The sequence below is a fragment of the Salminus brasiliensis genome, chromosome 1 (genome assembly GCF_030463535.1).
Source record: "Salminus brasiliensis chromosome 1, fSalBra1.hap2, whole genome shotgun sequence".
Taxonomy (NCBI): domain Eukaryota; kingdom Metazoa; phylum Chordata; class Actinopteri; order Characiformes; family Bryconidae; genus Salminus; species Salminus brasiliensis.
The window spans coordinates 87,321,877-87,335,585 of NC_132878.1; the positions used below are offsets into that span (position 1 = coordinate 87,321,877).

The window sequence follows — 13,709 nt, forward strand, 5'->3', positions numbered from 1 at the left end:
ATCCGCCTGGCCTGGCGATCTGCGCACAGAAGAGCGCGGCGGTGTCTGTTGTGCGTCTTTCCTCCTTTTATAGCCCAGCACAGACAAACTAGGTGAGACACATCATGTCCTCAGTGTCTTCCCTGCTGTAGCTATGCTGTTTGTGTTAGCTAGCTAATTCATTAGGAGTCCTGATACAGTAAGGGTAGTAGCTAGCTAGCTAATGTAGCCACAGCGGTTGCTAGCTAACGTTGGCATCGGCTGGTTTAGTGCGCTGCTGGTACAGGAGGGAAGGGCCTAGTCCAGCTTTCTTGACTCGTGTCATTTATGATATGGGGATATAATTATTTCCAGCAGCGTAATGATGTTTATCACGACGTAATATTTAGCTAATGTGGTCTTTGGGTCTAGTCCTGCTATAGTGAAGGTTAGCCAGCATTAGCTGTGTTCGCTAGCTGGCTTGTTTTTAAACGCTGGTTAGATTAAATTGTTCTTAACTTATAAACCTGTACGTATTTTATTTTATTTTCAATCATTAGGATTTCTGAAGGAATGGAAGGTCCACTGAATCCCCAGAAGAAGATGAAGAGCGCGGGGATGAAGGTGAGATGCTGCTAGCTTGCCCCTATTGTCTTGGGGTGCAAGCTGGGTATCAAGCAAACGTGCTGGATGATTATATATATATATATATATATATATATATATATATCTACTGGATAAGTTAATAAGCATATCCTAAAATGTTTATAAAATAACATTTTAAAGTGAAAAAGAATAAAAATGAAATGTACATGTGTATAAGTGCATAATATGAATATGATATAATAGGAATAAGTGGCTGTAACTGATGGTAAATATGGAACACACTGTCTAAAGCAGTTCAAATTATTGCACACATTAAAATAATAATAATTTATTATTATTATTGCACATAGGAACAGTATAATTTGAGCATTGCACAGATGAACCATAGTGTCACACACTGAGGGAGGGGTTGCAGAGCTTGATGGCCACAGGTAGGAATGATCTCCTGTGGTGCGTGTCGGTGGAATCAGTCTTGCACTGAATGTGCACCGTGTTGTAGAGAGGATGGGAGCTTAGACAGCATCCTCCTCTCCGACACTGCCATCAGCGAGTCCAACTCCACACCCACATCATCACTGGCCTTGTGGAACAGTTTGTTGAGTCTTCATGAGATGCTGATAAAAAAACTAAAATATGAGCAAAGTTACATATACTGTAATATATTAAATTAACTGACTCCTTGGAGTATAAATAAACATGACTATTAATCATGTTAATTTGTCTTAATTGCGTAATTTTGTTGATCTATTTTAGTGTTTTAAACCAGTTTCAAAATGCTAAGAGAAATCTGGAGGTGTGTTTTTGTAGGGTTAATATTTGTGCTGCGTTCAAGTCCTCCTCGGAAGTCCTTACTTATGACTTTGGCGTTTGTCAGTACAACATAAACAGCATAAGTTTGGCTGTAAGTAAATAAATAAATGTAATGTAGTTTTTTTTTTATTTGAATTATTTTAAGTGAGTTTTATCTGTTGCTTAAAAGCTGTAATGCAACAAGACAAGCAGACTATAAGCAATATGTGAGTAATGTAGTTATCCAGTAAGAGGCAGCAGTAGCATTGGATGAGCGTAAGACCTCAAAGATTTTACACCAGTGTTTTTGTGTTGCTACTAAAAGTAGTATTTCTGACATGACTTGAAGGCAGCTTTATATAAGATGTTTTAGCGTAGTGTAGCTGGACTCGGCATGAGTTTTTTGTTGTTTTTTTAATTCTGTCAGAACTGTCCCTCACCACTACGACTACTGTCTCAACACACTTATTTTGTCAAACAATCCAGACAGATTGTCCAGACAATTATTTTTATTATTTATTTTTTTTAACTGCATTTCTACCCTTTGTGGGTAAATTTTTACTTTGTGCGTTGACCGGGTTTTTAAGTACGTTGGCCACATGGTCCAAAAACTCAGCCCATAAATGTAATCAATCAGTTCTGCAGCCCACTGTTTTGTTTAGTCTTAGGTCATCTTCGTGTTTTATGGCAAGGGTGGGCTTGCAGTTAAACTACTTCTCACCCCTCACTATTAGCTGTGTTTACACATGCTGAACAGCGGTGTTTGGTTGTCCAGTTTTGTCAAAGATGGAGCATTGTGCTTCGTCTTAAAGTTTAGCTGGATGACCTTTCACAAGTTGAAGGAATTAGATGGTGCTGACCTTAGATGGTGCTTTCAGAAGTGCGTAGCAGTGTGGTAGCTACTTGTGTAATAGTTATGTAAATGTGTTAATATACCTTATTAAATTATCATTCTGGGCACATGCCTTGTCTGTGCTTTAAGGTATACCATACCTTTGTTTTTTGTATTATTATTAATATTTATTTGCAGTTCTCCTATGGTGCATGAGCACTGCAGAACTGTACAGCTGCTTTCCATATGGTGCAGCTTAATGCCTGCTGTTATTTAGTCTGTCTCCTACCAATGTTATGTCTGCTTGACTCAGCCCCATGCTGTGCTCAGTATTGGGAGACCGATGCATTACTTTTCTTCCAGTGCACATCTGTGACAAGCTGGGAGAATGTCTGTCTGATTTGAAGAGGCCCTTGGGTGGCTCAAACATGCATTCCTGTCCTGAGGATTGTCTCCACCTCTGCTGATGGAGAGTGACAAAGAGGAGACTGCATTATTGGAGTGTGGGGTATTTGTTCCCCACCTCACATGCTATTCTATCTCTAACTCCTCTTTATTTCTCTCTTTCCGACGGTTTTGCTTGTCATCTATGACAGAAAAGGCCGCAAACCCACAGTGGTGATATAGGTAAGTCCTGCCTTCAGCAACCACGTCAGTTCCTGGACCTTCAGCACCTTCTGGCCTTGGTGACGTCCTCGCCATGTGCCATCACTGGGGTCTTTCAGAGCTCCTGAGCTTTTCCATAATGCAGTAACACAGCTCCTGTAGCTGTGATGAGATTTAACACTTTCTACAATCCTGGAGATGAAGTCATTAGTCTTGTGTGCTTCATTTATCTATATAAGATGTACATATATAGATAAATCAGTGCCATTGGGATTGCTCTGAACAACATTAGAAACTTCAACATAAAGTCCTGTATCAACCATTGTAGGTCTATCTTGGAGAGTTTGGGCTGTGCTACTTAATGTTTTGAGCCCAGGTCATTTATCAAGTGCCCTCTTGGCTTTTCCGTTGAGTCTGTTCTGTTTGGTCCACTGCAATAAAAGTGCCAAAGCTGAGCTTATGTATCAGTTAAAAAGCTTACCTGGAGCCAGTTCCACTATTTCCATACATGTCTGGCTTTGGATATCTGATTGTCGTATTTGGTCTATAGTGTTCAGAAGATGGGTGCAACCTAGGTTTGTTTGCCACACCTTGAGGTTTGGTCAAAACTAACCCCAGGTGGTAAATGAGGGCAGTGGTGGCTCAGCAGCCAGAGCACTGGGACATTGATGACGACAGGGTTGTGGGTTCGGTACCTGAGCTCAAGCTGCCACTGTCAGGTCTTGATCAACCGTCTCTGCTGCCCAGGCGCTGCAGCAATGGCTGCCCACTGCTCTGGGCACTATGTGCTTCACTAAACTTCAACATAAAGTCCTGTATCAACCATCATAGGTCTGTCTTGGACAGTTTGGGCTGTGCTACTTAATGTTTCGAGCCCAGGTCAGCTCAAGGGCAGAATTCAAAGAGGCAGCAGGTTGTAGTCTTGATCAGTTGTTGATCATTTGTTGATGTGTGTGTATGTGTGTGTGTGTTCACTGCATGGATGGGTTAAAGGCGGAGGCCAAATTCCATCTGTGTCCAACATGGACTATATGCTTGTTTTGAGTGTTTTAAGAAGGAAGACATGCCTGTCAACAAAAGGGAAAGGTAATGGCCCTAGTTGAGCACTGGAAAGGTCCTTCAGTATTCCACTAGAAGATCAAGTGCCTTGTGGACCACTCTATCTGTGCCATAACGCAGCCTGGCATCAGAATGCGTGTCCTGCACGTTGAATCTCTTGAACCTAACTGTGGCTGTTATGGTCATGTTGAACCTCAGGAGAGCCTAGAAGAGTAGCTGCATTACATTTGGACCTGAATCATTGCATTGACCAATGCAATCCATCACAGGGTCCTTAGCAGCTGCGGTGGTCTGACATGATTTTAAACAGGGCTGTTGAGTTTTTACATGTTGTTCAGTTTTCAAATTCAAGATGTGGCTCACTTGCTGGACCACAGCTTTTCTCTCTTGTTGGTGATTGATGCCTGTTTGGGATTAACAGTGCAGCTATGTGCTCTGATGGCTATAAAGGGGCCAGAGCTCTAAGCTCAGTTTCAGTGGGTTTAATAGAAAAGCCATGTTCTCTCTTGCCTTAAGGGTTCTGTAGTATCTTGCTTTTTTTTTGAGGTACTTAAAGCATGTGTCTTGTCAGTGTTCACCAGGAATGGATCCATTCAGACTCTTCCCTCCCTGGCCAAACGTCTGAAAACCACCACCGAGCCAGTTATTGGTAAGTGATGTGGTTTTAGTTTCAAATGTAACTGTTTGTGGAAGTCTATGAATACTGAACGTCTGTTTAATAGGTCTGCAGTACATATGGGAGTATCGTAGCCCCACCAAGTCAGTTCCTCCTCATTACCAGTGCAAACTCTGCAAGGTTCAGCGACTGCAGAATGAAATGGCTGCTCATATCACTGGATGGAAGCATGGCTTCAATTACATTGTAAGTACAGTGTTTCAATCACCTGGATTTTGTCATTAACAACCTTGGGCTCCCCAGCAGACCCTGGGCTTCTAATATTCTGCATACAGAATGTGTATCCCCTTTGCAAAGGGGAGTCAGAGATACAGCATCAAAATTTGTATACATCAAGCACTTGTACTTCAGTGCTTTGGTAGAGGAGTCTGGCTGAGACGGATATGAGCTACAGTCAAGTGAAGAAATTAGAGAAGTTAGGACACCCACACATTTATTGCTATTTAAATGTGTAAAATTAGAATCAAGTGCAGCACACCAGCTGCAGATGATCAGGACTTGGTGAGAGAGGATTTTGAATCTCTCAGTATTGTAACAGTATAAATGTCTGTTTTAAAATATGTTTGTCACATGACTGTTGTCGGCTCTTTTTCTCTATAAATTCCCCCAATTAGCTAATAAGCATTTAGAAATGGTGCATAATAGAAAAGAATTCATTTATTTCTGCATAAAGTGTACAAAACAAGGTGAAGACTAAGGCACTACATGTAATGCGTTAGCCTGAGACAGCCAGCACTCTCCCAAAGCAGTCTAAAAAGGATGGCTCCGCCTGGGCCTTATATACTGTCCTTATCTTGCTGTGGCTACCCCTATGGATATTTTTTTTATCATAATGTCTCACGGTTGGGTCCGCTTATATCACTGTGGAAAGCCCCTTACTCCTTAACCCAGTTCCTTTTTGTACCCGCTCATGTCCTGCGTTCTCACGACTGTATTTTTTAAAAGAGTGCTAACACCTGCAAGGCCAATTGTGCTGACTATCGCAATACTGCAGAATTTTGGGTTTTTTCCAATCAGTTTACCTCTGATTCACCCCTAGCAGGCCCTGGCTAGTCTCCCAAGGGTATTACACTAATCTTGAGTGTACAGCAATGCTGACTTTCTCCTGCCATGGTCATTGTAGCAGAATACACATGTAGAACATGTTTATGAGTACATAATGTATTCTTACATGCAAATAATCCATCACTGTATGTCACCCAAGCCCTGGGTGCAAGCTTAAAATCTTCCACTTTATGCTTCTCCACTTACTCAGCCATCATATACACGCACCCTCCTCCCCTTTCCCCAATATGATTTTTTTTTCCCCATGACTGAAACGATATATAAGTTTATGGCTCTTCATATTTTCAAGAGTACACAGAGCATTAAAAAGAAATGTAGTAATTTCTGAAGTGTCGACATTTCTGTGGTACCACACAAAATCTGTAGTGCAGGATGTCACAGTAAAACTGACTTTGAAAATTGACTAGTGAATTGTCTCCTTTTTTAATAATAGAATAATATGTTATTAGAAACAGTAAGCCTGCCTTTAGATCAACAGTGGTTTATTTTACTGCCTATTACCTTTTTTGAAAGTTTACAAAAGAAAATAAAGACTTTTTAAAGTTAAAAAATATATATATTTTACTTCAGTTTATTAACATTATCGTAGCGTGTTCAGAAAGTGCTCGACACACTGTCCGGATGTGTGTTTGTGTGCAGAGAGAGAAAGATGTTAAAATAGCGAGCGAGTTGTTAGATAAAGCTGTTTGTGTCTTGCATGATTGTAGCATTTGAGCTGTGTGATGCATCTTAATTATGCAGTGCAAAATTATTCTGCACTTTGTCGCCTAGCAGTATTACGGTATGCAAACAGCATAAACCAGAATACGAATTGCTGCTAAAATGGATGGCGCTTTGAATAAGAATATAAAAATAATACCTTGAATGACCGTGTAATAAAGAGATTAAAAGAGAATCGCAAAACAGAGTCCAGCCCTATTGTCTACACAGCTACAGGTACTTCAGTCCATGTTCTTCAGATGTTCTCATAAAGCTGATTGTCTTGACTGACTGATTGACTTTCCACACCAGAAACGGAGTTACCCAGACAAAGTGCCTCATGATGAGGAGTCTGCAACTAAAGACCCAGCCATCAGAAAGGCCATAAAAGCAGCTGCTGCAGAGGTGGAAAAGGAAGAAGGCAGAGGTCAAGTCAGGGTAAGAATTTATTTGTAGGTCTTACCTAAAGATGCACTTCCTAATGCAGAGTTCACATTGCGCAAACCACAAAGGGTTGTGTATTGTAGCAAAGCCGTTTGGAAAGTCAACAATCTGACGAGTGACAAATTACAGGAAAAAACCTGACTAGTGAGTTCATAAATGTAATGAGTACAATGAACAATTAATGTCCTACCATGTTCTGGGATGGCTCTAAAGGCTTCAGAAGACCTGTATTCCATCCCTCTGGTTCAGGGTTAACGAAGAGTGCAGTTAGCTGAATTGAATGAGGTGTGTGTGTGTGTGCATAAAAACTACAAAAATGTGCAGGAATGCGACCAAGTTCCAGGTAGAATCAGTGGCAATGCACTTTGAAGCTATTGCGGCAGGTCTCATGGTGGCCCACCTTGTTTCTAAGACACCTTCAATGCCCCCAGTCTATATGTTTTGTGCAGGATGACTTATTGACTAGGGTTACTCATTGTAATGAATGGTTGACCAGCCGAGCAACGGAAATCTCATTCTGTCACATAATTGCTCTTGCTTTGCTCCGTCTTAATGCTTAATTATCTCTGCTCTCTCTCTAGGTAGTCATTAAGGAACCTTCTGATCTGCCAGCATTTCAGAACATGAGTGAGTCGAGTCTTGTCTCCTTCTCCTGTTTATTAAAGCACATAACTTTGCAATCATTCATGATGAGCATTTGTATTCCTTTTTAGCTCTTGGCTCACTGTATACTGTTTGTGTTTATCAGAGTCTGCACATCCCAGTGTGGGAGGATCAGGTGGCGCAGGTCTTCTTGGACCTCCTCCAAGAGGTCTTCTATCAGGTTAGTTTGTACATGTGGGGGCAGTCTGGTCACGTTGCGTTTCTATCGGCACGTATGAGATGTTGGCTACAAAAATAGCTCTCATCCGTTCGTGGTCTTTTAAACATATATTCTGTCTGTGTCTCAGGCGGGCCATTTGGCGGCGGCTTTCCAGATCCCACATTCCCTGGGGAGTTCGCTCCTCGGAGTGGACTGATGTCAGATTTCTCCCCAAGCATGCACGGTGGTCTGGCCGATAATCCCATGAGGCGGGGGCAGCTTGATATGGGCAGACTGTCCAGCTCTGGCCGGTATGATAATTCCATGCCGGGACCTGACCGACTCATGGGCAGCCCAGAGAACATGCAGCGGTATTCTAACAGCGGACACATGCGCATGGGCTCAGATGACTTTGGAGGGGGCCTGTGCAATGAGGGCATGGGCAGGTCTCATCCTGGTGACCTCCCGATGAACAGCGACAGAATGATGGGAGGTGGACCTAAAGGCCTAGAGCCTAGCAGCACCCTTGCAACGCTCCTCAGATATCTGGTAGAGATTCTCACTTGCATGTTATGAGAACTTTAAATGTTTGGTTTTATATTACTATTGTGCCTTGCCTTTTCAGACAGCATTTTTGGACTTCCTTGGTCACTTCGTGCTCAGTACTATCTGTTCCAGCATGATGGATTAGCACAGTTTGGCAGTGTTGATTTGGGATTTACTTTGTTTTTCTATGAATGTTTTTAGGACACGTTTCGAATCGAAAATGAAGACGATGCTCAGATTGTGCTGAAGGTCACACAGAAGCTCACAGATGTCTTGATGGAATATCGTCTCCGGAGCATCTCCTCGGTAATAATCCCAACGTGGATAAGAGAATGGATTCCATGGATTGGAAATATTCTTTATTCCTTAGATCGGCCTTTTTGCTTACTACTACATTGTAGAATCGGGATTATATGTGAATTAGGCCAAATCACAGAAAAATACAAGTGTAAACCAAGTCACATTTAAACCAGATTCCAATCCGATTACTCAAACCACTTCAGGAGGTGGTCCGAGACGCATTAGAGCCACATGTCATAGCAGTGTAAACACATCCGTCTCTGAAAGACACATTTAGCAACTAAAACCCCTCCTAGTTCAACTGAAACCATGCACTGTTGGTGGGCATGTGATCCATGTCTATGAGGAAGGTCACCATTGAGGATGACCGCATGTAAAATTGCAAATTTCAAGACCGCTACCATCTTTAGCCCATCACAGGAAGAGGCTGTGGAGAACTGAATGCTGGGCAAGAATCAGATTTGCATATTCTGTCCCTCACAGCAATCTGATTTCAGTCTGACTAACCAGAGAAGCATTTGACTACCCAGTGTAAATGGATGCGGCAAAAATCTGATCAGATACAATCTGGATAATATTCACATGAAGTGATCAGGTGTAAACAAGGTCACTGCTTCCTAGATCCTTGAATATAATGGTGCTGCTCAGAACCACAATTGGAAATGCATCATTTACGGTATATAATTAAGATTCTAGCTCTTCTCACAATTCTCTTGACATCCGTTCTAGGGACCCAGTTCTGGTACATCAAGCTCCCTGGGCAACATGAGCTACTCTTCACGAATGTCACTCAACGACAGATTCTCCAGCAGCATGTCAGGTACAACAGCCCCCTTCATACTGCTCCTGTGGTTCACTGCATCACTGTCCTGTTCAACAGCAATGTACTGAAGTGTTTTCTGTGTGAGAATGTATCGGTCGGTCACTCCTTTTTTTTTCTTCTTAGGAACCTGTTTTTCAGACTTTCATACAGAACACACACACAAGGTGCTCTTTGTGGCTCGACATTTGTTCTGTTTAGCCAATTTAATGAGTCTATTTTTCCAAAGAGTTTTTCAGAATGCATGATAATCCTGATCAGTGGGTTGACTGAGAAAATCACATCACATCCCCCATAGTTTCTGAAGGGAATGCAGCTTTATTGAACTGATTATTAAACTGATAAATGTTCCACCATATGCCTTATGTCCACAAGTGTCCAGCTTCAGAGTCTAAAAGGCTTAGATTAGCAGTTAGTTTTTTGAAGGTTTGAGTAGGACTGCTAAACTGTATGCAAGCCCTCCAGGACCGAAATTGCACACCGCTGCTGTTAATCCCTGTTCTTCAGTTCTGACTGAGGAATGCAATAATTGCTTGCAGTGGAGAAACAGAACGTTGTCTAACAAAATGCCACAATCCTTTATTAGCAAAGTTGTACAAGAAAATACCAAATGTTATAGACCAAGGTTTGTAACTAGCCAATGTATAATCCAACACATTTACAGTTAGTTGTATTATCGAACATTTGGTTTCACCTTGCTTGGTCATTTAGGAAACAAAATTCTTAAAATATAAACAAAAAGGAAATGAAGGACGTAACGACCACGAGCAAAACAGATACATTAGTAATGACTTGGGTAATGGTTACTTTCTCTCTGACACGAGTAGAACGTTTTTGTTCTCTGAGACGTGAAACAAGCTGTTGATTGGCACAACTGTTAGTGCACACACACTGTACCATCTTTCACATGTGCACCCTTTCTCCTCCTCTATTTACAGGCCCTTCGAGATACTACAACTGAGCTGCTCCAGTGATCCCACGTGTTTGGCTCTCTGCATGTGAACAACTCCATGTACTTTTTAGTACAAATGTTTTAATTCATCTTTTTAATTTTTAGGACCAAATTACCTACTGAATTCTGAATTAGGCTTTTCTGATTACTGCACATCGTCAAGATAGCGTTCAGCAGGGCGATACAGGAATTTACTTTACGTTTATTCAGCTCACCCTTAAAGGATATAGTGTATATTTGTAAGGTGTTTAAGACCTTTTCTACAGCAATCTCAATAAAGTGAACTTGGAAAAAAATATATTGTTCTTGTAATGCAAATATAACTGTTGTGGTTATTTTTACTCCTATGTCTGTGACACAACAGGATGCGTGAGACAGCGACAATCACACTTTCAGCTCAGAGCTCATGCTAAGATCACAACTGCAAACCCAATTCTAGTGTCTGTAAATTCTAACTGTTCATACAATACAGTTCCATTCTTGCGTTTTTATCCAAGAGTAGCACTTTAATGGTCTATTGCCCCTCAGAAATTGGCCATTATGCAGATGTTGCTGCATTTAAATACAAAGAGGTGTCAGATGGTTCTTTAAGTGATCATGCAGAGTTGATTAGTTGAAGCAGGTGTGTTGGGAGAAAGGAAAACACAAACATGGAGGACATGGTGCCTCCAAAATCAGGGTTAAGAAACACTGCTAAACAGCACTACAGCAAAGATCTGATCAAAGACCTGCTTTTGCTTAGAGCTTAGTAATTTATACTCTTTCTACTAACTCATTTTAATATCTTATTTACTGATCTAAAGAGCTAGTTTGCAATAGTCCTGACCACTAAAAACATCTCCGCAGCAGGCCCCACATTAAGATCTGGTAACCATTTACTCAAACCTCCTTGGTCGTAGTTTACCAAAAGTACACTGGCGTGGAATTATTCCTAGCATCAGGTGTGCACAAACTGCAACCATAGAAATAATTCCACATGATGGTGGCATGACTGTACATTTCAGGGTTTATTACACTAATGTAATTTTTTTAAAAAACTTTCAAAACATTGAACAGGAAAAAACTGGAGTAAAACCTCCACTCGGGTCAGCGCTGACCATTTTGGCTAAAACGCCAGACATCGGTATTTCCCATGCAAATGATTTTCAAACACTCACACATGAATGGACAGTGTAATAGCACGACAAGAGGGCTTTAGTATGTGTTAGTCTTTTATATGTACAGGTCACTGTTCAGCCTTGGAGCCTCCTCCTTGGACTGTTCTCAAAGCTCTCGGTTCAGTGTGGTTCCCGCAGAATAGTCTTCATCTGTTGTGGTGAAATACAGGTAAGCATTATTTGCTGTCCCAAGAACATGCTTCCATGCAGACTGCGAGCGTCTCTGGCGGCTTGTTCAGAGCCGAACTGGATGACCGCCTCCCCAATGCTGTTTCCCCACTCATCCCTAAGCAACGTAACATCACTCTCATGGACGCCGTACAGACAGAAGAAGTCCTTCACCTCCCTTTTCTGCACATCGGCTGGGAAATTCCGGGCATAGATGCAGGACGGCACAGTCCGGTCCTGCGCTCCATAAGGCGCTGCTCTTGGAGGGTCTTTGAGCCTTTCCTTGTACATTATGTCCTTCATTTTTTCCATGGTAACAGAGGACACGTCGAGCACTTTGGAGCCGTTGGGGGTTCCATCCATGTTCATGGCTGTGGCGTAATCCTCTGGATGCGTAAACATGATGAACGCAGTAGATGTTCGCTGTCCCCTGCAGTTCAGCAGATGGACGATTTTGTTGTTGGGAATGTGAGCGCAACAGAATAGCGCCTTTATCTCCGTTTTAGTCGTTTGCGGAAAAAGGTTCTTTACCATGACACAGTACTCTTGTCCAGGCAGCGGAGAGTCAAAGCGTTGCCGCTTCGGAGATCCGGAGAGCGACCGGTCTTCTGAAAGTCGTTTGATTGGCGGGGTCCAGGACAAACATTTGTCAGGAGAGCTTCTGTCCAGTTCAGAGGACGTGGAACACTGGCCGTGTTCATACGGCTCCATGGCATACGTCCACATCCTTTCATAGGCCGTCCTGACCTCCACAAAGGAGTCCCCGTTATCCACGTGGCTGTACTTCAGGCCCTCCTCAGCCTCTTCCAAACTAGCCACCTTCACTAGGCAGCACTGGTCACGGCCTAGAAAGACATTTGGTATGAAATCCAGCACGGACAGGCCCTTAAGGAACCGGCGAACTTCTTTAATGGCAACATTGCTAGGAAGTCCATAAAGACGAAGATAGCCAGGTTCACAGGACTTGGTCTCTCTCGTTCCTCGCTCATGCTCTTCGTGCACTCTTATTGGCTGTGGGACTCGTTCCTGCAGTTTGCTCTTAATAGGGAATGTTTGGGCCGTTCCTTGACTCGCATGGTTTCTAGACTGAGGTAAAGCTGGTGGCTGGTAAGTGCTGACTGGTGGCAACTGGGTTTGGCTTTCTTGGTTGCTGTTATTTGATTGCATTCCTTGAATGGCAGCCACTAGGCCCAGCAGTAGAGCGGTGCCCAAGTCTGGCGGTGATGGCGATTGGGACGGTGCCGGCTGTGGCTCTACGGCCTTCCTCTCCAGCTCTGCCTTCCTCATCTTAAGCTCTGCCCTCTTCTTCTTCTTCTCCTCCACCTTTACCTTTTTCTTCTCCGCCTCAGCTTTCCTGTTTTCCACGGCCGAGCATTTCTGCTTCCGTAACCGGGACTCCATTTTATGCTTGAAGTCGGCTAAGCTGCTAACCTGAAGGGTGACCGATGATCCTCGGAGGAGCTCCCCAGAGCGCTCCATGGCCAGCTGGCCCTCTCTCTCTGTCGTAAATATAATAAAGGCTTCTCCTCGCCTGCCACCAATGATATGCACGCCGCCTTCAGGAATGTGCAGGCCATGGAAGAAGGCACGGATGTCCTCAGAGCCTGCATCGGCACTCAGGCCCAGCAGACGCCGCACTACCACCATGGCGGGAACTGCAGAACACGTGACACTGCTGAGAGAAAACAAGACACAAAATACTGAAGAGAATTTCAACCCAAAACCCACCCCAGCATTTCAACCACCGTGCAGTGCAGTAAAGCCCCGCTTCGCTGAACCGCCGCCCCCCAGGAGTCTCCCTCCCTCTGCTTTGTTCCGCAGCTGGACGGAGAGGCAGCGGCGGCAGCGGCGGCCCTACTGAAACGAACAGGGGCGAACGGCGAACCGCCATCTCCACCGCAATCGACTTACCTTTCACGTTTTCGTAAAAAAACGGGATTAATTTTAAACTGAGGTTTAATTACACCGGTTTGTTGACTTATAATCGGCGACCATTCACCTCAACCTAACGCCTCGTGGTTTTAAGAGACTGATCAGCTCTGCCCGCAACTTTTAAAGGGGCGGGGCGGGAGGAAGTGTGGGCGGCCAATAGGAAGACGGTATGCGTTGAAGGAGGCGGGATGAACAGTGGTTGGGAGCCTATAGGAAGAGACGAGCCAACAAAGCAAACCGAGTAAACTTTAGAAACTTTTAAAGGGACAGAGTTATTATTATTATTATTATTATTATT

General features: G+C 43.2%; 2 protein-coding genes across 2 annotated transcripts; one reads left to right on the top strand and one right to left on the bottom strand.

Annotated features, from left to right (window-relative positions):
• Position 1: 1 nt before the first annotated feature.
• On the top strand, positions 2-10,266 carry LOC140565978 (uncharacterized). Its single transcript, XM_072692256.1, has 12 exons — positions 2-92; positions 519-582; positions 2,782-2,812; positions 4,422-4,499; positions 4,573-4,712; positions 6,603-6,728; positions 7,316-7,361; positions 7,483-7,557; positions 7,685-8,085; positions 8,284-8,388; positions 9,112-9,202; positions 10,141-10,266. Exons 2-12 carry the CDS (start codon positions 532-534, stop codon positions 10,161-10,163), a joined length of 1,167 nt encoding a protein of 388 aa, XP_072548357.1. The 5' UTR covers positions 2-92; positions 519-531; the 3' UTR covers positions 10,164-10,266.
• On the bottom strand, positions 9,757-13,513 carry rbm12ba (RNA binding motif protein 12Ba). The gene is made up of 2 exons (XM_072692249.1): positions 13,391-13,513; positions 9,757-13,154 (listed from the first exon to the last, which is right to left on the bottom strand). Exon 2 carries the CDS (start codon positions 13,124-13,126, stop codon positions 11,432-11,434), a length of 1,695 nt encoding a protein of 564 aa, XP_072548350.1. The 5' UTR covers positions 13,127-13,154; positions 13,391-13,513; the 3' UTR covers positions 9,757-11,431.
• Between the last annotated feature and the right edge of the window lie 196 nt (positions 13,514-13,709).